Here is a 25246-nt window from a genome sequence, read left to right on the forward strand (position 1 = left end):
GAGACGCCGAGAAACTTGTTTATCTCCAACCATTTCCGGGTTTCTTCTGAGGCAAGACACAGAAGCGGAAAAAGGTTTTGGCAGCAAGGGGGTGTTTGCTGCCCACTCAGTCCGGCACGGACAGGGTTTCCAGTCCGCTCACCGTACCTCACAAATAATTACGAAATTGCCAGCCTAAGTTTTCATCTGCTGGCACAAAATCTGAGGCAATTGTTTGCGACGTCCTAGCTCCTTTACCCACTGAAGAAGTGCGGCGTGAGTCGGACGAGTGTTCCTCTGTTACACTTAGTGGGGATGCGTCGAACAAACAGGACCAAAACCTGCTCCCTGGTATGGGATTTTCTCCCACTGAGACTCTGTGCAGGCAACACCAATGCTAACTTTCGGGGTGCCAGGCACTGTGGGGAAAGCAATATGTGGCGAAAGCTGCAGGCCAATTTAGAAAGAGATCTTCAGTATTGTGCATAACTGCCTCCAAACGGCAGCTGATGGCCTTCCTTCAGACCGGGGATCGGCAGCCTTTGGCACGCGGCCTATCAGGGAAATCGCTGGCAGGCTGGGCCGGTTTGTTTACCTGCCGCGTCCGCAGGTTCGGCCGATCACAGCTCCCACTGGCCGCAGGTTCGCCGTTCCGGGCCAATGGAGGCCGTGGAAAGTGGCAGCCAGCACGTCCCTCGGCCTGTGCCGCTTCCCCCAGCCTGGCCCTGCAGCCGCCACGCTCTGCTCGAGGGAGACGTTGACACGGAGCCGGGTTGACACGCAGATTGTTGGCTCCGGCCCAGCTCCCCTGCGACCCACCGGACCGCTCGGGATCCGGGCCCTGTCTCTTCACCGGTTCCCGCTCTCCCGGGGTTTGGGTCGTCGGCACGTTTTGTCCATCACGCTCTGATGTTTTCTCCCAAGTCGTTGAGAAAAAGTATGAATTTTTTATGATGTGAGATCACCAATCTGGGGGCTCAAACTGCCACGCGGCCCCAAGTTGCACGCCTGGCAGTGAGCTGATCCGGGGCAGTGGGGGCGGTGAGTTCTGCGGGACTGTGCGCGTTGGTGAGAGAGAGGCCTGGTACAGAGCCTCCCAAAGCCTGACCAGCGGAAGGGGGTGGTCGTATGGACAGTCGTGCAAACACGATCGGTCCTGGTGAAATACCGGGGCTGGGGTTCGAACTGCAGAGTCAGGGGTTTGCACTGCAGCGACGGTTGGACAGGGCTTTGCCCACGCTGCCCCAGCCCCCCTTGGAGAGGGGCTGGTACCCGGGAGCAGGCAGAGGGGCAAAGTGGCTGCAAACACTGTGGCAGGGAAGGACGCAACCTGCTGGCTGCACCCCTGGACCTGGTGCCACCCTGAGCTCAATGGGAGGCAGCGGAAGTTGGGGTGCCCAGAGCCCAGCCGCCTCCTGCTCACCAGGTGCAGCCAGTCAAACCACAGTGCGAGGGGCGGGGTTGGCGAGAAGGGCCCGGAAAGATGGGTTGGGGGGGCAGGAGAACGAGAGGGGAGAAAGGATGGTCGCTATCGTCAAAGTGAACCCCCTCTGCTGCACCCTGAGCCGGCCGCAGTTCAGCGCCGGGCGAGCGCTCCCCCTATAACCAGCCCCCGCGCCCCACCCCAGAGCCAGCCTCAGCTCAGGGCCAGGCGAGGGCTCCCCCTATAACCAGCCCCCGCGCCCCACCCCAGAGCCAGCTGCAGCTCAGCGCCGGGCGAGGGCTCCCCCTATAACCAGCCCCCGCGCCCCACCCCAGAGCCAGCCGCAGCTCAGGGCCGGGCGAGGGCTCCCCCTATAACCAGCCCCCGCGCCCCACCCCAGAGCCAGCTGCAGCTCAGGGCCGGGCGAGGGCTCCCCCTATAACCAGCCCCCGCGCCCCACCCCAGAGCCACCTGCAGCTCAGGGCCGGGCGAGGGCTCCCCCTATAACCAGCCCCCGCGCCCCACCCCAGAGCCAGCCGCAGCTCAGCGCCGGGCGAGGGCTCCCCCTATAACCAGCCCCCGCGCCCCACCCCAGAGCCAGCTGCAGCTCAGGGCCGGGCGAGGGCTCCCCCTATAACCAGCCCCCGCGCCCCACCCCAGAGCCACCTGCAGCTCAGGGCCGGGCGAGGGCTCCCCCTATAACCAGCCCCCGCGCCCCACCCCAGAGCCAGCCGCAGCTCAGCGCCGGGCGAGGGCTCCCCCTATAACCAGCCCCCGCGCCCCACCCCAGAGCCAGCCGCAGCTCAGGGCCGGGCGAGGGCTCCCCCTATAACCAGCCCCCGCGCCCCACCCCAGAGCCAGCCGCAGCTCAGGGCCGGGCGAGGGCTCCCCCTATAACCAGCCCCCGCGCCCCACCCCAGAGCCAGCCGCAGCTCAGGGCCGGGCGAGGGCTCCCCCTATAACCAGCCCCCGCGCCCCACCCCAGAGCCAGCCGCAGCTCAGCGCCGGGCGAGGGCTCCCCCTATAACCAGCCCCCACGCCCCACCCCAGAGCCAGCCGCAGCTGAGGGCCAGGCGAGGGCTCCCCCTATAACCAGCCCCCGCGCCCCACCCCAGAGCCAGCTGCAGCTCAGCGCCGGGCAAGGGCTCCCCCTATAACCAGCCCCCGCGCCCCACCCCAGAGCCAGCCGCAGCTGAGGGCCAGGCGAGGGCTCCCCATAAAAGCAGCCCCCCGCGCCTCACCCCAGAGCCAGCCGCAGCTCAGTGCCGGGTGAGGGCTCCCCATATAACCAGCCCCCCACGCCTCACCCCAGAGCCAGTTGCTTGAATGCAATAGACCCCATGCCCCTCCCAGAGTTGGGATAGAACCCAGGTGTCCTGCCCCACCCCACACTGAAATAACGAGGCTCTCTCCACTGGTCACCGTTTATTCACATTTCACGGGCACAATCAGTGCAGGAGACATGCGGGGTTGGGATATAGGGGGACAGCTGGTGGGGAGGGGCTGGGGGTACAGCTGGATGGGACAGTTTGGGGGGACAGCTGGGATATTTGGGGTACAGCTGGAGGGGACGGGTTTAAGGGTTCAGGGGGCAATCAGTCCATTAGGGATCAGGGCACACCCACAAGAGCTCTCGGGGGGGGGCACGGGGTAGGGAGCTCTGCGCCCCCGGTTGGGGTGCAGCTGGGGAGCAGGGGACAGAGCCGGGGGGCAGAGGGTGGAGCTGGGGGGTCCATGGGGCAGCCCCTAGGCAGCCAGGCAGTAATTGGGGTGGAGCTTGGGACAGGGGGCAGAGCTGGGGGGAATGGGGCAGCCCCTAGGCGGCCAGGCGGTAATTGGGGTGCAGCTGGGGGTGCACGGCGCACACCAGGCCCAGCAGCTGGCGAAGGACCCGCTCCTTGCCCTGGGCCTGGCCCCCCTGCATGGCCTGGACCCGCCGGCGCGTCTGCAACTCCACCTCCGCGCACACGTGGCCCCGGGAGCCCAGCGCCTGCGGGAGAGGGGGGTGAGACTGGGCGGAGACCCCCCAATCCCCTGTCCCCGACCCCCCGCAGCCCCCCGACCCCCCGCAGCCCCCCAACCTCCCCCGCCGCCCCCGGGAGCCCAGCGCCTGCGGGAGACGGGGGTGAGACCGGGCGGAGACCCCCCAATCCCCTGCCCCCGACCCCCCGCAGCCCCCCGACCCCCCACAGCCCCCGGGAGCCCAGCGCCTGCAGGAGAGGTGGGTGAGTCCGGGCGGAGACCCCCCAATCCCCTGCCCCCGACCCCCCGCAGCCCCCGGGAGCCCAGCGCCTGCAGGAGAGGTGGGTGAGACCGGGCGGAGACCCCCCAATCCCCTGCCCCCGACCCCCCGCAGCCCCCGGGAGCCCAGCGCCTGCGGGAGACGGGGGTGAGACCGGGCGGAGACCCCCCAATCCCCTGCCCCCGACCCCCCGCAGCCCCCCAACCTCCCCCGCCGCCCCCGGGAGCCCAGCGCCTGCAGGAGAGGGGGGTGAGACCGGGCGGAGACCCCCCAATCCCCTGCCCCCCGACCCCCCACAGCCCCCCGACCCCCCGCAGCCCCCCAACCTCCCCCGCCGCCCCCGGGAGCCCAGCGCCTGCAGGAGAGGGGGGTGAGACCGGGCGGAGACCCCCCAATCCCCTGCCCCCGACCCCCCGCAGCCCCCCGACCTCCCCCGCCGCCCCCGGGAGCCCAGCGCCTGCAGGAGAGGGGGGTGAGACCGGGCGGAGACCCCCCAATCCCCTGCCCCCGACCCCCCGCAGCCCCCCAACCTCCCCCACCGCCCCCGGGAGCCCAGCGCCTGCAGGAGAGGGGGGTGAGACCGGGCGGAGACCCCCCAATCCCCTGCCCCCCGACCCCCCACAGCCCCCCGACCCCCCGCAGCCCCCCAACCTCCCCCGCCGCCCCCGGGGGCCCAGCGCCTGCGGGAGACGGGGGTGAGACCGGGGCGGAGACCTCTGCAATATCCCCCCACCCTCCAACTGCCCCACTGCCCCCTGACCACCACCACTGCCCCCCCACCTCGCCTCCCATGCCCCCGACCCCTCCAAGCCACCAATCCCCCCAACCCCGCCCTGATCCTGCCCCAAACCTACCCCCCAACAGCCAACCCCTCCCCCGACCCCACTTCTCCGCACCCCCTCTCACCGCCTGCTGCTTCTGCTGGAAATCCCGCTCCCGCTCCAGCCGGTACCCCTCGATCTCCACCTGCGCCTCCTCTTTCGCCTGCCTCAGCCGCCGGGCCTTCCCTGGGGGCGACAGAGAACCCAGGAGTCCGGGCTGGCACCCCCCACCCAGCTACAAGAGCCCCCTCCCCGAGCAGGGAGGGAACCCAGGAGTCCGGGCTCTCCATCCTCATCTGTCCAGGCTCCCAGGCCCCGTCCTTGGTATCGGGGGACCCTTCCTCGATGCCCCCAAACCCAGGGGGGATTCTGTGGGGTCTCCACCCCAACGTCTGCTCCCCCCAGCTGTGCCCCCTGCCCCAGGACTTCCCCCCTCCCTGCTACCAAACCCCACTCCAGACCCTGTCCCCTCGTCACCCGACCCCCAAGTATCGCTTCTCCCCTGTGCCCGTCAACTGCCCCCCCTTATCCCCCCAACCTCCCCCCTACAGCCAGACTCCACCAACAGCCCCTCCCACTCCACCCCTGGACCCCCAGCCCCATCAGATCAGACCCCCTGCCCTGTGGCCATATCCCCCATCCTCTCCCCCCTCCGCACCCCATAGCCCCCATCCCTCCCCCTCCAGAACCCATCCCCCCATGCTCTTCCACCCACCGTCCTGATCCCACCGCCCCCATCCCCTCCCCCTCTTCCCCCCTCAGCATCCCCCATCCCCCCTGCTCCAGAACCCATCCCCCCATCCTCTCCTCACCCCCCCATCGCTCCCCCTCCAGAACCCATCACCCCATCCCCTTTCCCCCCCTCAGCATCCCTCATCGCTCCCCCTCCAGATCTCCCCACCCCCATCCCCTCTTCCCCCCCTCCCCACCCCCCACCCCCATCCCTCCTGCTCCAGAACCCATCCCCCCATCCTCTCCTCACCCCCTCATCGCTCCCCCTCCAGATCTCCCCACCCCCATCCCCTCTTCCCCCCCTCACCACCCCCCATCCCTCCCCCTCCAGATCCCACCACCCCATCCCCTTTCCCCCCCTCAGCATCCCTCATCGCTCCCCCTCCAGATCTCCCCACCCCCATCCCCTCTTCCCCCCCTCCCCACCCCCCACCCCCATCCCTCCTGCTCCAGAACCCATCCCCCCATCCTCTCCTCACCCCCTCATCGCTCCCCCTCCAGATCTCCCCACCCCCATCCCCTCTTCCCCCCCCTCACCACCCCCCATCCCTCCCCCTCCAGATCCCACCACCCCATCCCCTTTCCCCCCCTCAGCATCCCTCATCGCTCCCCCTCCAGATCTCCCCACCCCCATCCCCTCTTCCCCCCCTCACCACCCCCCATCCCCATCCCTCCTGCTCCAGAACCCATCCCCCCTCCAGATCCCACCCCCCCATCCCCTCCCGCCCCCCACCCCTCCCGGCTCTCACGTTTTCGGGCTTCTGCCACCTTCTCGGCCGCCCGCTTCTCCGCCTGCAGCAGCTGCTGGATTCCCTGCGACTGGCTCGCCATGGCCGGGCTGCGCTGGGTACCGGGGGGGGGCTGGGTCCTAGCGCCCCCCCGCACGTGTGCTCCCCCCTCCCGACCCGCAGCCCCCTGCCACCCCCAGCTCTGGCCCCCCCCAGCCCTGCCGGTGCCCCTCACTCCCGACCCGCAGCCCCCTGCCCCCCCCAGCTCTGCCGGTGCCCCTCACTCCCGACCCGCAGCCCCCTGCCACCCCCAGCTCTGGCCCCCCCTAGCCCTGCCGGTGCCCCTCACTCCCGACCCGCAGCCCCCTGCCACCCCCAGCTCTGCCGGTGCCCCTCACTCCTGACCCGCAGCCCCCTGCCCCCCCCAGCTCTGCCGGTGCCCCCCCCCGTGACGAAGTGGGACTGTTCTTAATGTTTCCTCTGAATATTGTGGGGGTGCCTCAGTTTCCCCTAGGCAGTTCTTAAGTATCTAGGCGGTGGGGTAAGGGTGTATGATCGTTGCAGAGCCCTAGAGGGCCGGTGTGTGCAGGGGTCTGGACACAGAGAATGGCCGACACCCTGTTTCCGGGCCACTGATGGCCTGGGCCCTTCCCCCCTGCGAGGTGAGAGCTAAAGGGTTGGAGAACAGAGGAATCCGGTGACCTCCTGGCCCGGGAAAGGGACAAAGCCCAGAGGAGGAGGGGCTGGAGGGAGTTTCAGTTTGGGGCTGGCTGGGACATGGAGTGAAGGGCAGACGGGGTTGTCTGGCTCACTGCCCCCCAAAATGGACCCAGCTGAGGGGTCCCGTTCTCTGCACCTGCAAGCTCTGTGTTAAACCATGTCCCTGTCGTCTAATAAACCTGTTTTACTGGCTGGCTGAGAGTCACGTCTGACTGCGGAGTTGGGGGGCAGGACCCTCTGGCCCCCCCAGGACCCCGCCTGGATGGACTCGCTGGGGGAAGCGCACGGAGGGGCAGAGGAGGCTGAATGCTCCGAGGTCAGACCCAGGAAGGTGGAGCCGGGGGAGCTGTGTGTCCTGCAGACAGGCTGCTCCCCGAGAGGGGACTCCCCCAGAATCCTGCCCAGCTTCATGGGGAGCAGTTCCAGAGCATCGCCTGGGTACTCCGTGTCACCCCCCTCCCGACCCACAGCCCTGCCAGCCCGGCCCTGCCGGTGCCCCTCACTCCCGACCCGCAGCCCCCTGCCAGCCCAGCCCTGCCGGTGCCCCTCACTCCCGACCTGCAGCCCCCTGCCAGCCCGGCCCTGCCGGTGCCCCTCACTCCCGACCCGCAGCCCCCTTATAATTATTTCAGCCGGCCAGAGACTCGTGGGGGAAATTTTGTTTCCTTTATTGCTCCGTGGGTCGTTAGCTCCCCTTTGATTCCAGGGTTGAGGGCCGATTCCCTCCCCCTCCCGCGCTCCTGGGGCCAGGCTGGGAGTGAGGTAGGGACCCCCAGGAGTCTCAGTGCTGTCTGGGGCCAGGGAGTGGGGGGGAGGGGGCGGTGGGGGTCAGAGGCTCCCGGAGAGGCTGATCTTGACCAATGAGATGCTCTCAATGGACTGGTTCCGCCCCTTCTCGTAGATGAGGTAGAGGGTGGGGGGCTCCCTGCGGGGGTCCCCCGGCTCCATGACGTCCAGGGAGGAGTAGCCGCTGGGCCCCGCCCAGACCTGCAGGGGGTGCTGCCACAAGGAGGTGTCCTTGGCCCAACTCCAGCGCAGGGTCAGATTCAGGCCTGGGGGGGGGAAAGAAAAGTGGGTGAGACGCTCGGAGCCCTCATGTGCCCCCCACCCCCCTGCGCAGCTCCCCCAATGCAGGCCCCTGCCCTCCCTCCCCATGCGCCCGCCACATGCCCCATCTGCCCCCTACAGCCAACCCCCTGCAGCTCACGCACCCCACAGGGACCCCCCCAGCTCTGCCCCCCGATCCCTCCCCCATCTCTGCCCCCCCCCCACGCACGGTGGGTGGCATTGGCCGGGTTGCTGAAGAAGACCAGCCCGCCGGTGACCACGGCTCCGGCCGCCACGGCAGGGTCCACCAGGGTGGGGTCAAAGGTCACGGCCTCGGGCGGGAGGGTCTCGCCGGCGTCCCAGCTCCGGGCCACGATGCGGCAGGGGCAGTGGTAGAAGTTCTGGTTCCGGGCGTTGATCACCAGCGACCCGTCCGGCAGCTCGTAGGGCTGTGGGGGGGAGGGGGAGGTTAACCTGGATGCCTGGGTTCCTTCCACTCTGCCACCCACTCGCCATGGGCGCCTGGGTCCCATCCCCTCCCCGTCTGGGCACTGGGAGCTGCGGGGGCACCTGTCCCGGACGCCTGGGTCCCATCCTGCTCACCTGGCACTCGTCGGGGTTGAAGTCGTGGGGTAACTTGGGATGCCCGTAGGGGATCCCGCGCAGGGCCCCCCCCAGGCGCCAGGTCTCGCCGTGGTCGTCACTCAGCAGGCAGTAAATCCCGTCCAGGTCGAGCGTCCTGTGGCCACAGATGATCAGACGCCCCGTGTAGGGCTCGTAGCGTTTCTGAGGCCGTGCAAGGAGAGAGGGGGCAGAGTCACCATCCCCCCAGCCAAGATGCGGCCCCTCTGGGGTGGGGTAGGGGCTGGTTATCCAGGGACCCCGCCCCCTATGCTGACATGCGGCTGGCTCTGGGGTGGGGTGGGGTGGGGGAGGCTGGTTACCCGGGGACCCCTTGTGACGCTCTGTACCTTGGGGGGACACCCTCCACCTCCATGTTCATCTCTCTAAAATGATCGTGGTGTACCCAAGGCAAAGTTTGCCAGGCCGGGTGTCTCTGGAAGGCTCACGATGCGCGGAGCATGGTGGCTCCAGTCTCTGTTCTAGGGAGGTTACAGGTTGTAATTTCCTGTATGTAGTTATGAGGCTGAAAGCGTGTCCTCGTGGCTTAATGCGGGAGCAAAGGACACCGGCCTAGGCAGCAACAGAAGAATGCGTGAGACCCTCGAGGGAGACACCCCCTTCCTCTGGGCAGCTTGGGAGTACGATGAGGTCCTGCTCACCCGACTCTGGGGGTTGGGGCAAAGCCAAGAGGAAAGAAGTAGCGGGGGGTAGCCGTGTTAGTCTGTATCCTCAAAAACAAGGAGGAGGCCGGTGTTCAAGGATGGCTACTTTTAACCAGGTTATTGAATGTCCAGGGAGGTTGACGTGCTCTCCTACTGGCTTTTCTAGGTTACCATTCCTGATGGCCGATGTGTATCATAGACTATCAGGGTTGGAAGGGACCTCGGGAGGTCATCTAGTCCAACGCCCTGCTCAAAGCAGGAGCAAATGCCCAATTTTCACCCCAGATCCCTAAATGGCCCCCTCAAGGATTGAACTCACAACCCTGGATTTAGCAGGCCAATGCTCAAACCACTGAGCTATCCCTCCCCCAATCCAAGTATTCTTTTACGTGGGGACTGTCCGGTTTGGCCAATGTACATGGCAGAGGGGCATTGCTGGCCCAGGATGGCATAGATCACATTGGTGGATGTGCAGGTGAACGAGCCCCTGATAGTGTGGCTGATGTGACTGGGTCCTCTGACGGTGCCCCCTGAATAGATATGGGGACAGAGTAGGCAACGGGGTTTGTTGCAGGGATTGGTTCCTAGGTTAGTGTTTCTGTGCTGTGTAGTGAGTATTTGCTTCAGGTTGGGGGGCTGTCCGTAAGCGAGGACTGGCCTGTCTCCCAAGGTCTGGGAGTGTGAGGGATCGTTTTCCAGGATAGGTTGTAGATCGTTGATGACGTGCTGGAGAGGTGTTAGCTGGGGGCTGTATGTGATGGCCACTGCGATTTTTCTTGTTGGGCCTGTCCTGTAGTAGGTGACTTCTGAGTACCCATCTCGCTCTGTCAATCTGTTTCCTGACTTCCCCCAGGTGGGTATTGTAGTTGTAAGAACGCTTGATAGAGATCAGGTAGGTGTTTGTCTCTGCCTGAGGGTTGGAGCAAAGGCGGGTGTATCTTAGGGCTTGGCTGTAGACAAGGGATCCTGTGGTGTGTCGTGGATGGAAGCTGGAGGCATGTAGGTAAGATAGCGGTCAGTGGGTTTCTGGTATAGGTTTAAACGTAGCCATAATTGAACAAAAAAAACTTCAGAAACAGACTTCAAAGAGAAACTGCAGAGCTACAATTCATTTGTAAACGTAACGCCATCAGTCTGGGCTGGAACAGGGCCTGGGCGTGGCTGGCTCACTGCAAAAGCTATTTCGCCTCTCTGTGTATTGACCCCTCCTCATCAATTATTGGGAGTGGACCACACCCACCCTGACCAAATTGGCCCTGTCAGCACTGGTTCTCCACTGGGAAGGTAACTCCCTTCTCTTCACGTGTCAGTATATTTATGCCTGTATCTGTAATTTTCACACCGTGCATCTGAAGAAGTGGGTTTTTTACCCACGAAAGCTTCTGCCCAAACACATCTGTTGGTCTTTAAGGTGCCACCGGACTCCTTGTTGTTTAGGAGGAAAGAAAGGACATGATACAAGGGAGAGACATTTTGCCATGCTCGCTCTCTTCCACCTACATCTACAGACACCACCCCCTCCAAACGACTGAAGCGCTGATCAAAGGGGAGAGCCTGGCTGAAGAGCAACCAGCCAACCTGCGGTGAGAAGCCTCTCAGTCTTGAAGGGCATTGAAAGTGTTCAGCTCAGCTTAGAATGTGTTTTGCTTTTATTCCATTTGTCCAAATCTGACTGGTTGTGCTTTGACCTATAATCACTTAAAATGTATCTTTATAGTTAATAAATCTGTTTGTTTAGTCTACTGGAAGCCATGTGTTCAGTTTGAAGCCTGTCAGAGCCTCCCCTTGGGAGAACAAGCCTGGTACGTATCAATTTCTTTGTTAAATTCATGAATTTATAGACGCTTGCAGCGTCCAGCGGGCATAACTGGCACTCCAAGACAGAGGTTCCTAGGGTCATATCTGGGACCAGAGATATTGGCTAGTGTCATTCGCTTGTAAGTAGCCGGGAGCAGCTTACATGCCAAAGGCTGTATGTGGACAGCCCAGGAGTGGGGGTTCTCGCAGCAGAGCAGGGTAAGGCTGGCTCCCAGAGTCAAAGATTGGAGTGACCTAGCAGATCACTGGTCCGGATAACACGAGGGGAATGTCACACCCTTTCCCAGCGCAAAGATGCGGCTGGCTCTGGGGTGGGGGCACAGCCGAGTAGAACACCATGACAGAAATTGGGGCAGCTCCCCGAGTGCCCACCTGGATGCCGAGCCCGGGCCCTGGGGCAAACCTGTCCAGGCCAATCTCCTGGGAGAGGTTGCGGGGGCGGCTCCAGGACAGGCCGTCGTCCCAGCTGCGAATGAGCATGGTGCTGGAGATGCAGGGCTGCGGCTGGTGGATGCAGAATGCGTAGAACACGAACACGGAGCCGTTCGCCCGGTCCACGGCCACGGCCCCCAGGTTCAGCCCATCCACCTGCGTCCCGTCGTCCACGATGAACGAGCTGGGGGACCATGTCGCGCCTGGGCGAGAGAGACAGCTCTGCCGATGCCCCTCACTCCCGACCCGCAGCCCCCTGGGCTCCCCCCTGCTCCGCCGATGCCCCTCACTCCCGACCCGCAGCCCCCAGCTCTGCCGATGCCCCTCACTCCCGACCCGCAGCCCCCTGGGCTCCCCCCTGCTCCGCCGATGCCCCTCACTCCCGACCCGCAGCCCCCAGCTCTGCCGATGCCCCTCACTCCCGACCCGCAGCCCCCTGGGCTCCCCCCTGCTCCGCCGGTGCCCCTCACTCCCGACCCGCAGCCCCCAGCTCTGCCGATGCCCCTCACTCCCGACCCGCAGCCCCCCTGGGCTCCCCCCTGCTCCGCCGGTGCCCCTCACTCCCGACCCGCAGCCCCCAGCTCTGCCGGTGCCCCTCACTCCCAACCCGCAGCCCCCTGGGCTCCCCCCTGCTCTGCTGGTGCCCCTCACTCCCAACCCGCAGCCCCACTCTCTCTCCGCACACACCTCCGTCCGTGGAGCGCCGCAGGGCGATGAATTTGGCCCCCGAGTCCGACGAGGATGATTTCCGGGCTTCAGCGAAGGCCAGGAGAGAGCCGCGGGGCGTCGCCGCGATCAGGGGGACCCTGTACGTATCCACCTCCCCGATCTCCCGGCCACTCACCCACAGCAGCTGCTCCAGGGTGATCAGGGGACTGACCTGCCCAGAGCAACAGGGGCCAAAGAGTTACAGGCTCCCCGGGCAGTCAGGGCTGCCCCATTGCCCTGGGCTGCAGAGGGCGGGGGGCAGCCGGGGGCCAGGCCCTGGGGCTCTCCCTGGCAGTCAGGGCTGGCCCGGATGCCCCACAGGGGAACTGAGGCCCCCGTTACAGGGAATGGGGAAGGCTCCGTTTCCAGTCCCCAACCACGGGATAAACGCGTGGCGGGACACGGCACCGGGGGCCGGACCTGGGCGGGGCTGGGGGGGCCGGACCTGGGACGAGGAGTCCTTGGGGCACCTTGGAGCTGAAGGAATTTATCTGGGCACAAGCTTTCGTGGGCAAATCAGCGTGTTCGTCGCTAAGGTGCCCCAAGGACTCCTGGTTGTTTTTGCGGATACAGACTAACCTGGCTTCCACTCTGACACCTGGGCGGGGTGGGGGGTACCGAGGGGCTGTACCCGGCTGTGGGGGTCAGGTGGGGCGGCACCTCGTGGCAGTACCTGGGTGTGTGTGAGGGGGGCAGGTACTGGTGTGGGGGGGAGGAGAACCTAGATGGTGAGGCACAGGGGCCGTACCTGGTTTGGGGCCGCTGGGGGGCTGTAACTGTGTGGAGGCTACCGAGATCCCGGGGAGGACAGAGGGGGCGGCTGTACCCAAGTTTTGGGGGGCTGAGGGGTGATGAGGTTCCGGGGGGCCCTACCTGGGTGGGGGGGCTGTACCCAGGTGCTGGGGGGCAGAGGGGCCGTTCCCGGGTAGGGTGGCAGAGGGGAGGAGTGGGAGGGGGGCAAACAGGGCTGTATGGGGGCAAGCATAGAGTCTGGGCGGGATGGGGTCAGACGGGGGCTCTACGGGGGGGGGGGCAGGGAAAAGGCGGGATGAGGTGCGGGTGTCGATCCCGGGAGGGGGCTGAGGGGGAGCGCAGGGGCTGACCGGGGAGTCAGAGGGGCCCCGATCTCGGGGGGGACTGATGGGGGGCCGATCCCAGGGGGGGAGAGGAGAAGTGCAGGGGCTGATCGGGGGGGGGGGACAGAGGGGCGCCGATCCTGGGGGGGGCTGATCCTGGGGGGGCAGAGGGAGAGCGCAAGGGCTGATGGGGGCAGAGGGGGGCCGATCCTGGGGGGGCAGAGGGAGAGCGCAAGGGCTGATGGGGGCAGAGGGGGGCCGATCCTGGGGGGGGGGGCAGAGGGAGAGCGCAGGGGCTGATGGGGGGCCGAGGGAGAGCGCAGGGGCTGATGGGGGGCCGATCCTGGGGGGGCAGAGGGAGGACACGTACCTGCTCCGCGGATCCCGTCCAGGCCCCGGGGGCGGGCAGCGCCCGGGCCCCGCAGAGCCCCAGCAGCAGCAGCCCCGCGAGGGGCAGGGCCCGGGGGCGCCCCATGGCCCGTGGGTCGCGGCCCCTTTAAACCCGCCGCCTGCGCCGCTGGTTACACTGTAGCGGGGGGGGGTAGTCACATGACTCAAAGCCGAGGCACGTGATTGGCTGAGGGGACCGCCTGGATACAGACGCACAAAAGGTCACGTGACCGAGCTCTGGCCCCGCCCATCTCCCCTCCCTTAAAGGGAAAGCGCCCACCAAAACTTCCCGGCTCTGGGAGGGGAGCAGGGGCTGGTGGTTAGAGCAGGGGGGGCTGGAAGCCAGGACTCCTGGGTTCTCTCCCGGCTCTGGGAGGGGAGAGGCTTGATTCAGTACAGGGGTCTCTGCTGCTGCAATTCCCTACCCCAAGACTAGGGGGCACCGTACCCCACACCTGGCCCTGGCTCCCCCACCCTCCTTCACAAACCATCCATTTCTGACCGCTGGGGGCCTGCCCCTCGGCCCCCTGCACAGCCCAGGATGGGCAGGGATGCGCCGCGGGGAAACAGGGACCCCAGGAGGCTGGGGGGAGCAGAGAAACCCCCATTTATTACCCTCCACGGCCCTTCCGCTGAGCCGCAGCCAGGGTGTGGCTCAAATCTCCCTGCCCCTCCCCCCAAGTCCCACGGGCCAGGCCCGGATCCTTCCCCCCGTCCCCCAAGTGCAAACATTGATCCACAAAATAAATTAAACCGCCTAGACCCACAGTCCCTGTGCAGGGGCCCAGAGCGGCTGAGCCCCGCTGCATGATGGGAAACCCCAGCCCCCACGGCAGGGAGCCAAGGTGAGCCCCCTCCGCCCCCCAGCGTCAGTCAGTCCTTGGCACAGATCTCCCGGAGCTCCTCAGGTTGCGGGGTCAGGAGTCGGCCAATCGCAACAGGGTCCCGGAAGTGCTGGGGATGCTGGAAGAATCAGAGAGAGGCTGTTAGCTTAGCTTAGTTGCTGGGACAACAGGGATGGAGCAGGACTCCTGGGTTCCCTCCCAGCTCTGGGAGGGGAGAAGGGTGACCAGATAGCAACTGTGGGGGGTAATAGGCGCCTATATAAAAGAAGTCCCCAAAAACAGGACTGTCCCTATAAAAACGGAGAATCTGGTCACCCTAGAGGGAAGTGGGGCCTGTGGTTAGAGTGGGGGGGCTGGGAGCCAGGACCCCTGGGTTCTCTCCCCAGCTCTGGGAGGGGAGTGGGAGCTGGTGGGTTAGAGCGGACGGCTGGGAGCCAGGACTCCTGGGTTCTCTCCCTGGTTCGGGGCGGGGGACGGGACGGGTCGTACCAGTCGACTAGCTGGGCCCCAATGAGGTCATGGATGTGATAGGGGAGCCCCAGTTTCACGGCACTGGGAGCCCGGCGGCTCTGCAGATCCGACAGCAAAATCTCCTTGTACTTGGCCTTCTGGATCATCCCCAGCACGGCCTTGCGTCCTGGGCCCGGGGAGAGAGAGAGGACTCAGCCATAGAATCACAGAATATCAGGACCTCGGGAGGTCAACTAGTCCAACCCCCTGCTCAAAGCAGGGCCCATCCCCAATTTTTGCCCGAGATCCCTAAATGGCCCCCTCAAGGAGTAAGCCACTAACCCCGGATTTAGCAGGCCAATGCTCAAACCACTGAGCTATCCCACCCAGTCAGCTTTTCCCCTCTAGGGGGTGCCGGCTCTGACCTGGCTCCAGGGCGGGGGCTGGCTTGTCTCACACAAACCTTTGATGAAGCATTTAACGAAGCGCCCAGCTCCAGGCACGGCTAGCCACCAGCTGCCTGCGTCACGGACGGTCAGGACCCCGGCATTTACCAGCTGCCTGGAAGAGGGGACAGGAGAAGAGACCTGTCACCTCAGTGTCCTTCGCTCCAGAGACCCCTCACCTGGCGCCGGGTTGCGGCCCCTCTGGGGTGGGGCACTGGGGCTGGTTATATGGAGACTCCTGGCCTGGCGCTGAGACGCAGCCCCTCTGGGGTGGGGCACTGGGGCTGGTTACCCAGGGACCCCTCGCCCGGCGCTGGGCACTGCCCCTCTGGGATGGGATGCGGGGATGGTTATGCAGGTCATGCACAGAGATGCGGCCCCTCTGGGGTGGGGAAAGCAGCCTAGAACACCAAGCAGGCGCAAGGGTGAGGAGGGGAAGGGGAACGTGGCTGCAACGGGGCCCAGGAAGGCCGCCTGGGCCCTGCCCATTCCCACACTCCCAGCCACCCACGTGATGTCCGGGTCCTGGAAGCCGAAGTCCCTCTGCATGCGGCCATTGTCGTAGCTGAGTTCAGGGCAGGTGGCGAGTGCTGTCTCCAAGAACTGGCGCACCGTCCCGGCGTGCTCCTTCCCCGCCACGGACTGCAGCACCTAGGCGGAGATGGGGGGGGGGCTGTCACCAGCAGCCAGCACCCCCAAGGGCTGTGGGGACCCTGCTCCCACTGCCGGGGGCCTCAGCAGCCCTACTGGGGGGACAGAGACCCACCTTGGCCGTGTAGTCCTGGGTGAATGCCACCCCAAAGACATCCGAGTCAAATCCGAGCTGGAAGAGCCGGATCAGCCCCTCATCCTTCAGCCGGCTCTGCAGGGGGAGACAGTTAATGGGGGGTGTGACATTGCACCCCATAATGCTTTATAGAAATATGCTTATCAATATAAATATGACATAACTGGAATATGTTTTATGATACATATGCCATGCAAAGATTATGGTCTTCTGCATGTATTCATCCTATTTGTATGAATGTATTGTTCTTGTATCTGAAACTAAAAATATGAAACATAACGCTGTGGTCCTAATGTAATTATGCAGCGTGGGCTATTAATGGTGGTTTGGAATCTTGATGGCTCCCATTAACTAGGACAATTATCTGTAGATGGCTCTGTTTACTTGCAAGCCTTCCTGTGAGTCAGGCCAGGAAGAATGAAGGCTTGGGGTCTCCCAGGACATGGGACCATGTCACCTGGTACTGGAATCCATCTTTAACCCTGGGGCTTTTCCATTTAGAAGGAGGGTGAGGACCCAAAGAGACAAAAGATTCCCGCCTTGTGCCAAAGTTATATAAGGGGGTGGAACAGAACAAAGGGGGCTGCAGTCATGAAAAATCCCCTAGCTACCACCTGAGCTGGAACAAGGACTGTCCCAGGGGAAAGGATGGGCCCAGACTGGAAAGGAGTCTAGTCTGTGAAAGAAGCTTCTTGGAAAATATGTGGGGATGAGATTTACTTGCATGTAGTTTCCTACTGTATTAGGCTTAGACTTGGGTGTTTTATTTTATTTTGCTTGGTAATTTACTTTGTTCTGTCTATTACTTGAAACCACTTAAATCCTACTTTTTGTTTTTAATAAATCACTTTTTACTTATTAATTAACCCAGAGCTAGTATTAATCCCTGGGGGAGCAAACCACTGGGCATCTCTATCAGTGTTACAGAGGGGGGACAATTTATGAGTTTACCCTGTATAAGCTTTAGACAGAGTAAAACGGATTTATTTGAGGTTTGGACCCCATTGGGAGCTGGAGACAGGAGCACTTCTTAAGCTGTTTTCAGTTAAGTCTGCAGCTTTTGAGGACGTGGTTCAGACGTTTCTAGCAGCTGGTGTGTCTGGCTCAACAAGGCAGGGTTCTAGCTGTCAGGGAAAATGGGCTCAGAGGTAGTCCCAGCACATCAGGTGGCCGTTTCAAGGGGGTTTCTGTGACCCAACCCGTCACAGGGGGCAGACTGGGCTGAAGGGGCCCCAGGGTCTGATGGGGGGAGGGAATGGGGTGGGGGCTCTTACCAGCTGCCTGTCCACGGCCGTGCGATCCCTCACCAGGCTGTAGAGCTGGTGCTTCAGGACAAGGGGGGGCAGTGCGTCCTCGAACAGCTGGCGAGGGAAGAGGGAGGCGAGATACCGGAGGGCCGACTCCACCGCCCCGGAGCCCTCTGCCAACCAACAGCACAGGGTCAGCCAGGAGAGAACCCAGGCGCCCTGGCGCCCCTCCCCCCTGCTCTGAACCTCCAGCCCCCACTCCCCACCCAGAGCCGGGGGAGAACCCAGGCGTCCTGGCGCCCCTTCCCCCTGCTCTGACCCTCCAGCTCCCACTCCCTGCCCAGAGCCGGGGGAGAACCCAGGCGTCCTGGCGCCCCTCCCCCCTGCTCTGAACCTCCAGCCCCCACTCCCCACCCAGAGCCGGGGGAGAACCCAGGCGTCCTGGCGCCCCTTCCCCCTGCTCTGACCCTCCAGCTCCCACTCCCTGCCCAGAGCCGGGGGAGAACCCAGGCGTCCTGGCGCCCCTCCCCCCTGCTCTGAACCTCCAGCCCCCACTCCCCGCCCAGAGCCGGGGGAGAACCCAGGCGTCCTGGCGCCCCTCCCCCCTGCTCTGACCCTCCAGCTCCCACTCCCTGCCCAGAGCCGGGGGAGAACCCAGGCGTCCTGGCGCCCCTCCCCCCTGCTCTGACCCTCCAGCCCCCACTCCCCGCCCAGAGCCGGGGGAGAACCCAGGCGTCCTGGCGCCCCGCCCCCGTTACCCGGTCTGTCCGGCTCTCCCGCGTCCCCGGGGTCGGGTCCCGGCTGCAGGCGCCGCTTCTTGGCCTTCAGGGTGTCGGAGATCAGCTGTCGGCGGCGCTCCATGGGGCTGGGGGCGGGCGAGGGGTCAGCACAGCGGGAGCCCCCCCCGGTGGGCATCCATCCCAGTCACCCCCCCAGCCAGATCCCCTCAGCCAGTTTTCCCACTCCCCTCTCCTCCCCTCAGCCGGTACCCCCCTGCCAGACCCCCCCTCCCCTCCCCTCCCCTCCCCTCTCCTCCTCCCCCCCAGCCAGTTCCCGCCCTCCCCTCCTCCAGACCCCCCCCTCAGCCAGTCCTCCCCGACTCCCCGCCAGACCCCCCCTCCCCTCCCCTCCCCGACTCCCCCCCAGCCAGTTCCCGCCCTCCCCTCCTCCAGACCCCCCTCCCCCATCAGCCAGTCCCCCCCTGACTCCCCACCAGACCCCCCCTCCCTCCCCTCCTCCCCCCAGCCAGTTCCCGCCCTCCCCTCCTCCAGACCCCCCTCCCCCCTCAGCCAGTCCCCCCCGACTCCCCGCCAGACCCCCCTCCCCTCCCCTCCTCCCCCCCAGCCAGTTCCCGCCCTCCCCTCCTCCAGACCCCCCTCCCCCCTCAGCCAGTCCCCCCCGACTCCCCGCCAGACCCCCCCCTCCCCTCCCCTCCTCCCCCCAGCCAGTTCCCCGCCCTCCCCTCCTCCAGACCCCCCTCCCCCCTCAGCCAGTCCCCCCCTGACTCCCCACCAGACCCCCCTCCCCTCCCCTCCTCCCCCCCAGCCAGTTCCCGCCCTCCCCTCCTCCAGACCCCCCTCCCCCCTCAGCCAGTCCCCCCCGACTCCCCACCAGACCCCCCCTCCCCTCCCCTCCTCCCCCAGCCAGTTCCCGCCCTCCCCTCCTCCAGACCCCCCTCCCCCCTCAGCCAGTCCCCCCCTGACTCCCCTCCCCTCCCCTCTCCTCCTCCCCCCAGCCAGTTCCCGCCCTCCCCTCCTCCAGACCCCCCTCCCCCCTCAGCCAGTCCCCCCCGACTCCCCGCCAGACCCCCCCTCCCCTCCCCTCCTCCCCCCCAGCCAGTTCCCGCCCTCCCCTCCTCCAGACCCCCCCCTCAGCCAGTCCCCCCCCGACTCCCCGCCAGACCCCCCCTCCCCCCCCCCCAGCCAGTTCCCGCCCTCCCCTCCTCCAGACCCCCCTCCCCCCTCAGCCAGTCCCCCCCGACTCCCCACCAGACCCCCCCTCCCCTCCCCTCCCCTCCTCCCCCCCAGCCAGTTCCCGCCCTCCCCTCCTCCAGACCCCCCCCTCAGCCAGTCCCCCCCCGACTCCCCGCCAGACCCCCCCTCCCCTCCCCCCCCAGCCAGTTCCCGCCCTCCCCTCCTCCAGACCCCCCTCCCCCCTCAGCCAGTCCCCCCCCACTCCCCGGCAGACCCCCCTCCCCTCCCCTCCCCTCCCCTCCTCCCCCCCAGCCAGTTCCCGCCCTCCCCTCCTCCAGACCCCCCCCTCAGCCAGTCCCCCCCGACTCCCCGCCAGACCCCCTCTCCCCTCCCCTCCTCCCCCCAGCCAGTTCCCGCCCTCCCCTCCTCCAGACCCCCCTCCCCCCTCAGCCAGTCCCCCCCGACTCCCCACCAGACCCCCCCTCCCCTCCCCTCCCCTCCTCCCCCCAGCCAGTTCCCGCCCTCCCCTCCTCCAGACCCCCCCCTCAGCCAGTCCCCCCCCGACTCCCCGCCAGACCCCCCCTCCCCTCCCCCCCCAGCCAGTTCCCGCCCTCCCCTCCTCCAGACCCCCCTCCCCCCTCAGCCAGTCCCCCCCCACTCCCCGGCAGACCCCCCCTCCCCTCCCCTCCCCTCCCCTCCTCCCCCCAGCCAGTTCCCGCCCTCCCCTCCTCCAGACCCCCCCCTCAGCCAGTCCCCCCCGACTCCCCGCCAGACCCCCCCTCCCCCTCTCGCCGGGTTCCCCCCGCCCGACCAGCCGCCCCCGTCCCCGAGTGATGACGTCAGCACCCCTCTCCTCACTGACTCTGCGCGAGGCTCCGGGATCCAAGCGCCTCTTCCGGGCGCGGTCCAATGACGTCACGGCGCGAGCCCACCGGGCCCAGCTCCCCGCCCCCGTCGCTCCCCGATGACGTCCGGCGGAAGCCCGAGGGTGAGGGGGGGTCAAAGGTCACCGGAGAGGGACGGGCGGGAAAGGGATCGGGCGTCGGGGTGAAAGGTCAGAGGGTGGGAGGGGTCCCGGGGGGGCGGCCGGGGGGAGATTGGGGGGGTCGGGGGCTGCCAGGGCTGGGGCGGGGCCTGCAGCGGAAATGCCCCCCAGGGGGCTGGGGAGGGGCCCCCCGGGGAGTGGGGGGGCCCCCTTGGGGCGGCTGGCGGGGGGGAGGGGCCCCCCCTGGGGAGTGGGGGCTGGCGGGGGAGGGGGCTCCCGGGGAGGTTGGCGGGGGGGGAAGGGGGCCCTGTGGGGAGGGGGTCTGGCCGGGGCTAGGGGGCCCCACCCGGGGAGTGGGGGCTGGTGGGGGAGGGGGCCCACGGGGAGTGGGGAGGGGCCCCCCGGGGAGGTTGGCGGGGGGGGAAGGGGGCCCTGTGGGGAGGGGGTCTGGCCGGGGCTAGGGGGCCCCACCCGGGGAGTGGGGGCTGGTGGGGGAGGGGGCCCCCAGGGGTGGAGGGGACGGCTAGCCGGGGAGGGGGCCCACGGGGAGGCTGGCGCGGGGGGAGGGGGCTAGGGGGCCCCCCTGGGGAGTGGGGGCTGGCGGGGGGGCCTCCCGGGGAGGCTGGCGGGGGGGAGGGGGCTAGGGGGCCCCCCTGGGGAGTGGGGGCTGGCGGGGGGGGAGGGGGCTAGGGGACCCCCCTGGGGAGTGGGGGCTGGCGGGGGGAGGGGGCTAGGGGACCCCCCTGGGGAGTGGGGGCTGGTGGGGGGGGCTCCTGGGGAGTGGGGAGGGGCCCCCCGGGGAGGTTGGCGGGGGGGGAAGGGGGCCCTGTGGGGAGGGGGTCTGGCCGGGGCTAGGGGACCCCCCTGGGGAGTGGGGGCTGGCGGGGGAGGGGGCGGCTAGCGGGGGAGGGGGTGCCTCTCAGCCGAGCTCCCGGTTCTCACCTCCCTCTCGCTGTTCCAGGCTGCCATGGAGCCCGGCGCCCGCCCGGCCAAGCGCAGCAGCGGAGCCCCCGAGGCCCCCGCGGAGCTGGGGGGCTCCCCCAAGCGCGGCCGCTGGGCCCCCCCCACCCTGCCCACGGAGCCGGCCCTCTACGATGGGCCCTTCCCCTTCTACCGCCGGCCGGCCGAGGAGGGACGCTTCTCCCTGGACGCCCAGCGCTGCTACCACCCCGACGCCCGCCAGCTGCGCTACTTCGCCCCGCCCCGCGCCGAGCGCCCCGAGCCTGCCTTCGACCTGCGGCACGGCTACCGTGACCTCTACGTGCGGCGGGACGAGGGCCGGCGCGAGGGGCTGGAGCATCTCCTGCAGTGGGTGGCCGGGAACCGGGACCGGCTGCGGGCCCAGGGCGACGCCGCGGGGTGAGCGAGGGGCAGGCCGAGAGCCCCGGGCCAGCAGGGGTGCTGGGGGCTCCCCGCTGATCTCGGGGGTGAGTCTCCAGTTCCAAGGGGAACTGCTGGTGGCCACTGCTGATCTGGGGGAGCTCTGGAGTGAGTGGGGTCCTCCAGTTTGGCCGGGGGTGCTATGTCTTATGGGTAGGACCGGCAGGGGGTGCTGTGGCTTAATGGGGTCCTCCCAGGCAGGAGGGGTCACTGTGAAGCCAGCGTATGAGCAGAGGGAGATGGGGGCCTGGGGGCAGGCAGGTAGACCCCCCCCCCCCGCCCTTCCTGCGTAGACTGGCGTGGGCTGCCCCACCGTTCTGGCTTGGCTGGAGGAGGAGGAGGGGTCAGCACAGCTGGGGTCCATCATGGTCCTGGCTTGGCTGGGCAGGGAGGGGTCAGCACAGAGGGAGTCCCCGGCTGGGGTCCATCGCGGTCCTCCCCCCTCCACTCCCCACCAGATCCCCCTGCCCCCACACAGGCTGCGGGGGTTCAGGAGCACGGGGCGGGGGTGCCGGTCTGAATACCTGAGTCTGCCGAGAGCCTGATACCCTAGGGCTCAGATGGCCGCTTTCAGCTCAGCAGAGAACGGGTAACTCTGAAACCTACCGATTTTGTATGTGGCGATGCCACCCCCTTGTGTCCCCCCCAAGGCGCCCCGTGAACGCAGATTTCGTGACCTGGCGGGGGCACCTTACCAAGGTACTGACGACGCCCTACGAACGCGCTATCTCAGAGTCAGCCTCTTCCGGGGCACGCTGTACGTGAGTGAGGTGGAGACGCCGGCGGCCCGGCAGCAGCGGGAGCAGCGCTCCGACATGCTGCAGGAGCTGGCCTACATGGGCTACAAGTTCGAGCGCTACATGTGTGCGGGTAAATAGAACCCAGGAGTCCTGGCTCCCACTCCCCCCCTTCCCGTCCCCTACTGAGAGAGAGAACCCAGGCATCCTAGTTCCCAGCTCCCCCCCTGCTCTAACCACTAGTGCCCCCCTCCACTCCCAGAGCTGGGGAGAGGACCCAGGCGTCCTGGGTCCTAGTCCCCCATGCTCTGACCCACTAGCCCCACCTCCCATCTCTGCGCTGGGGGAGAATCCAGGCATCCTGGCTCCTAGCTTCCCCCTGCTCTAACCACTGACCCACACACCCCCTCCCCAGGGCTGGGGAGAGAACCCAGGCATCCTGGTTCCCAGCTCCCCCCTGCTCTAAGTACTAGCTCCCCCCTTCCTTCCCAGAGCTGGGGGAGAGAACCCAGGCGTCCTGTGCCTGTCCCCCCAGACACCCCGGACGGGGAGCCCGGACCCCACGGGGGTGGTGAACACCAACGAGGCATTCTGCACGGTGGTGCGCACGCGGCTGGGCTCCCACTCACTGCTCTTCGCCGGGGAGGTGGACTGCGCCGACCCCGCGGGGCCTGGCCCGAGCCCCCCGCCTGCTACGTGGAGCTCAAGACGTGCAAGGAGCTGCACAGCCCCGCTCAGCGCAGGAGCTTTTATAGGTGAGAACCCCCCCGGTACCTCCCCAGCTCCACCCCAAGGAACACCCCCAGCCTAGTGCAGCCCTGGGTGTACGTTCCCTGAGTGGCCAGGCTGGCTGGGGGGTTCTCAGCCCTGTATTTCCTGCATGGGTCGGGGGTGGATCGGAGGCTGGGGGGGATGGTGCTAGTGACCCAGGCTGACCCACCTCCCTGCCCCCCAGGTACAAGCTGATCAAGTGGTGGGCGCAGTCCTTCCTGCCCGGCGGTCTCCCGCATTGTGGCCGGCTTCCGTGCCCCCGATGGCTCTGTGGCCACCCTGGAGACCTTCGAGACCATGAAGATCTTCCAGTTGATCCGGGGTGAGCTGCCCCCCCAGGCCGGCCCTGCCCCCGCATCCTCTCCAGCCCCCCCACTACTCCTCCAACTGCTGTAGGGCCCCCCCCATCTGTCACTGTGCCCCTTAGCCCCTGCGATCCCTCTGACCTCCGTGCTCCCCATTTCTCTCCCACCATGGGCCCCTCCAGTCCCCGGCCAGCCCTGCCTCCCTCCTGTGTTAGACCCTCGCGCCCCCACTCCCCAGCAGTGACTTGAAGCTGGTCCCTTCCCCCCTGCCCCCGGCCAGCCCTGCCTCCCTCCTGTGTTAGACCCTCGCACCCCCACTCCCCAGCAGTGACTTGAAGCTGGTCCCTTCCCCCCTGCCCCCGGCCAGCCCTGCCTCCCTCCTGTGTTAGACCCTCGCACCCCACTCCCCAGCAGTGACTTGAAGCTGGTCCCTTCCCCCCTGCCCCCCCCAATAGGGCGACCGAGGCTGCTGGAAGCCGGCCGTCTGCATGAACTTCTGCGAGGCCTTCCTGGCCTTCCTCAAGAAGGTGGTGACGGAGGATGATCCCCAGTGAGTAGAAGAGAATGTGGGAGCCCCGACTCCCAGTGCCCCTGTGCGCTCCCCCCTCGACCTGGGCTTCTCAACTGGGGGGCCATAAGCAGGTGTCAAGGGTTGGTGAAGCATGACTGGCGTTAGACTCATAGCGGGGAGGGACGGGGCACTCACAGAAAAGGGTTGAGAACCCCTGGCCTATAACCCACTCCCTTCCCAGAGCTTGGATTCAAACCCAGGAGTTTGAATTCAAACCCCCTGGCTCCCGGCCCCCCCGCTCTAACCACCAGACTCCACTCCTCTCTCTGAGCTGGAGAGAGAACCCAGCAGTCCTGGCTCCTTGCTGCCGCCACCCCCCCACCTCCCCCCCAACCACTAGACCCCACTCCCTTCCCAGATGGCAGAGAGAGAACGCAGGAGTCCTGGGTCCAGGTGCCCCGCTATCACCCCCCCCTTCTCTCCCCAGACTCGTGCACCTCTTTGCCTGGGAGCCCGGCCGCCCCGTGTCCTACACCCGGCACCAGGGCACGGAGCACGTCTTCCTCCCGGCCTGGTACGTGGAGACCATGAGCGGAGGAAAGAGTCCGGACTGAGCCGCCGGGGGGAGGAATGGGGGGGGGGGGGAGGATGTGGGGCGGGGCACTAATAAACCATGTGTGAGAGTCAGGGCGGTGTGCCTGCCATGTCCATTTGTCCAGGGGCATCTGGCCCCCAGGGGGTGTGTGGAAGGTCAGGACCCCCTCTTGGGAAAGGGTGAAAGGTCAGGGTGGGACCGTCAAGTGACACAGGTAAAGGGCAAAGATTGGCTGCCCACAAGCAGCAGGAAAAGGTCATGACCCCCCATCTGGAAGGTGAAGGGGAGGAGTGTGACCTTTGCCCCCTGTGGGACACGGAGGGAGGTCATGACTTGGCAGCTGGGGGGTAACAGGGGGAACCTGCCCCCCTCGAGGTCACAAGCTGCCTTGGGGCCCCCAGCCTTGGGCACCTGCTAGGACAGCCTGACCTCTGCTGCTGGCAACTCCTAGGGTCAGGTTACTGGGGGTGGAGCTACAGGCTCCACCCTCCTCTGGGAGAGCCCCGCCCCCCTTGGGAAGGGAGAGAGCTGCTCCTACCACAGCTGGGGTGGGAGTGACCCCTGGGCTGGGGGCAGGAGGGGCCCAGCAGCGAGAACCTTTCCGCCTGGCTGTGCAGGGCCCCAGGGGGCAGCTGGAACAAGCCAAGGGGGGGGGGGGGCTGTAGAGGGGCACCCCCCCAGCTGTAATGGAACAATCCACCTCAAAGCTACTCCCCTCCTTCCATGGTCACATGAGCATTCTGCTCCCCTTTGCAATGGGACATTCCATCGCCAAGGGAACTCTGCTCCCCCCTGGTGGAGTATTCATGGACCGAACCAGTTATGGACACAAGCAGAGGTGGAGCCACATTTGGACCAGCCCACCTGCTCTG

General features: G+C 66.5%; 4 protein-coding genes across 4 annotated transcripts; 1 reads left to right on the plus strand and 3 right to left on the minus strand.

Moving 5' to 3' along the window:
- Positions 1–2814: 2814 nt before the first annotated feature.
- ATP6V1G2 (ATPase H+ transporting V1 subunit G2) lies at positions 2815–6059 on the minus strand. Its single transcript, XM_073326939.2, has 3 exons — positions 5947–6059; positions 4551–4651; positions 2815–3392 (listed from the first exon to the last, which is right to left on the minus strand). The coding sequence occupies exons 1-3, from the start codon at positions 6026–6028 to the stop codon at positions 3219–3221; spliced, it is 357 nt and encodes a 118-aa protein (XP_073183040.1). The 5' UTR covers positions 6029–6059; the 3' UTR covers positions 2815–3218.
- Positions 6060–7289: 1230 nt separating this feature from the next.
- NEU1 (neuraminidase 1) lies at positions 7290–13584 on the minus strand. Its single transcript, XM_073326947.2, has 6 exons — positions 13383–13584; positions 11916–12108; positions 11169–11431; positions 8296–8478; positions 7922–8141; positions 7290–7697 (listed from the first exon to the last, which is right to left on the minus strand). The coding sequence occupies exons 1-6, from the start codon at positions 13485–13487 to the stop codon at positions 7474–7476; spliced, it is 1188 nt and encodes a 395-aa protein (XP_073183048.2). The 5' UTR covers positions 13488–13584; the 3' UTR covers positions 7290–7473.
- Positions 13585–13631: 47 nt separating this feature from the next.
- Positions 13632–20073, minus strand: WHR1 (winged helix repair factor 1). Its single transcript, XM_073326948.2, has 8 exons — positions 19949–20073; positions 17936–18042; positions 17205–17350; positions 15910–16005; positions 15655–15794; positions 15161–15258; positions 14737–14884; positions 13632–14365 (listed from the first exon to the last, which is right to left on the minus strand). Exons 2-8 carry the CDS (start codon positions 18036–18038, stop codon positions 14320–14322), a joined length of 777 nt encoding a protein of 258 aa, XP_073183049.2. The 5' UTR covers positions 18039–18042; positions 19949–20073; the 3' UTR covers positions 13632–14319.
- DXO (decapping exoribonuclease) lies at positions 19906–24411 on the plus strand. The gene is given in 10 exon segments (XM_078848709.1): positions 19906–20078; positions 21037–21434; positions 22106–22176; positions 22179–22325; positions 22696–22866; positions 22869–22947; positions 23148–23190; positions 23192–23283; positions 23723–23818; positions 24267–24411. Coding segments are annotated over 10 exon segments (1248 nt in total). The 5' UTR covers positions 19906–20054; the 3' UTR covers positions 24394–24411.
- The last annotated feature ends 835 nt before the right edge of the window (positions 24412–25246 follow it).

The sequence above is a fragment of the Lepidochelys kempii genome, chromosome 14 (assembly GCF_965140285.1).
Source record: "Lepidochelys kempii isolate rLepKem1 chromosome 14, rLepKem1.hap1, whole genome shotgun sequence".
NCBI lineage: Eukaryota > Metazoa > Chordata > Testudines > Cheloniidae > Lepidochelys > Lepidochelys kempii.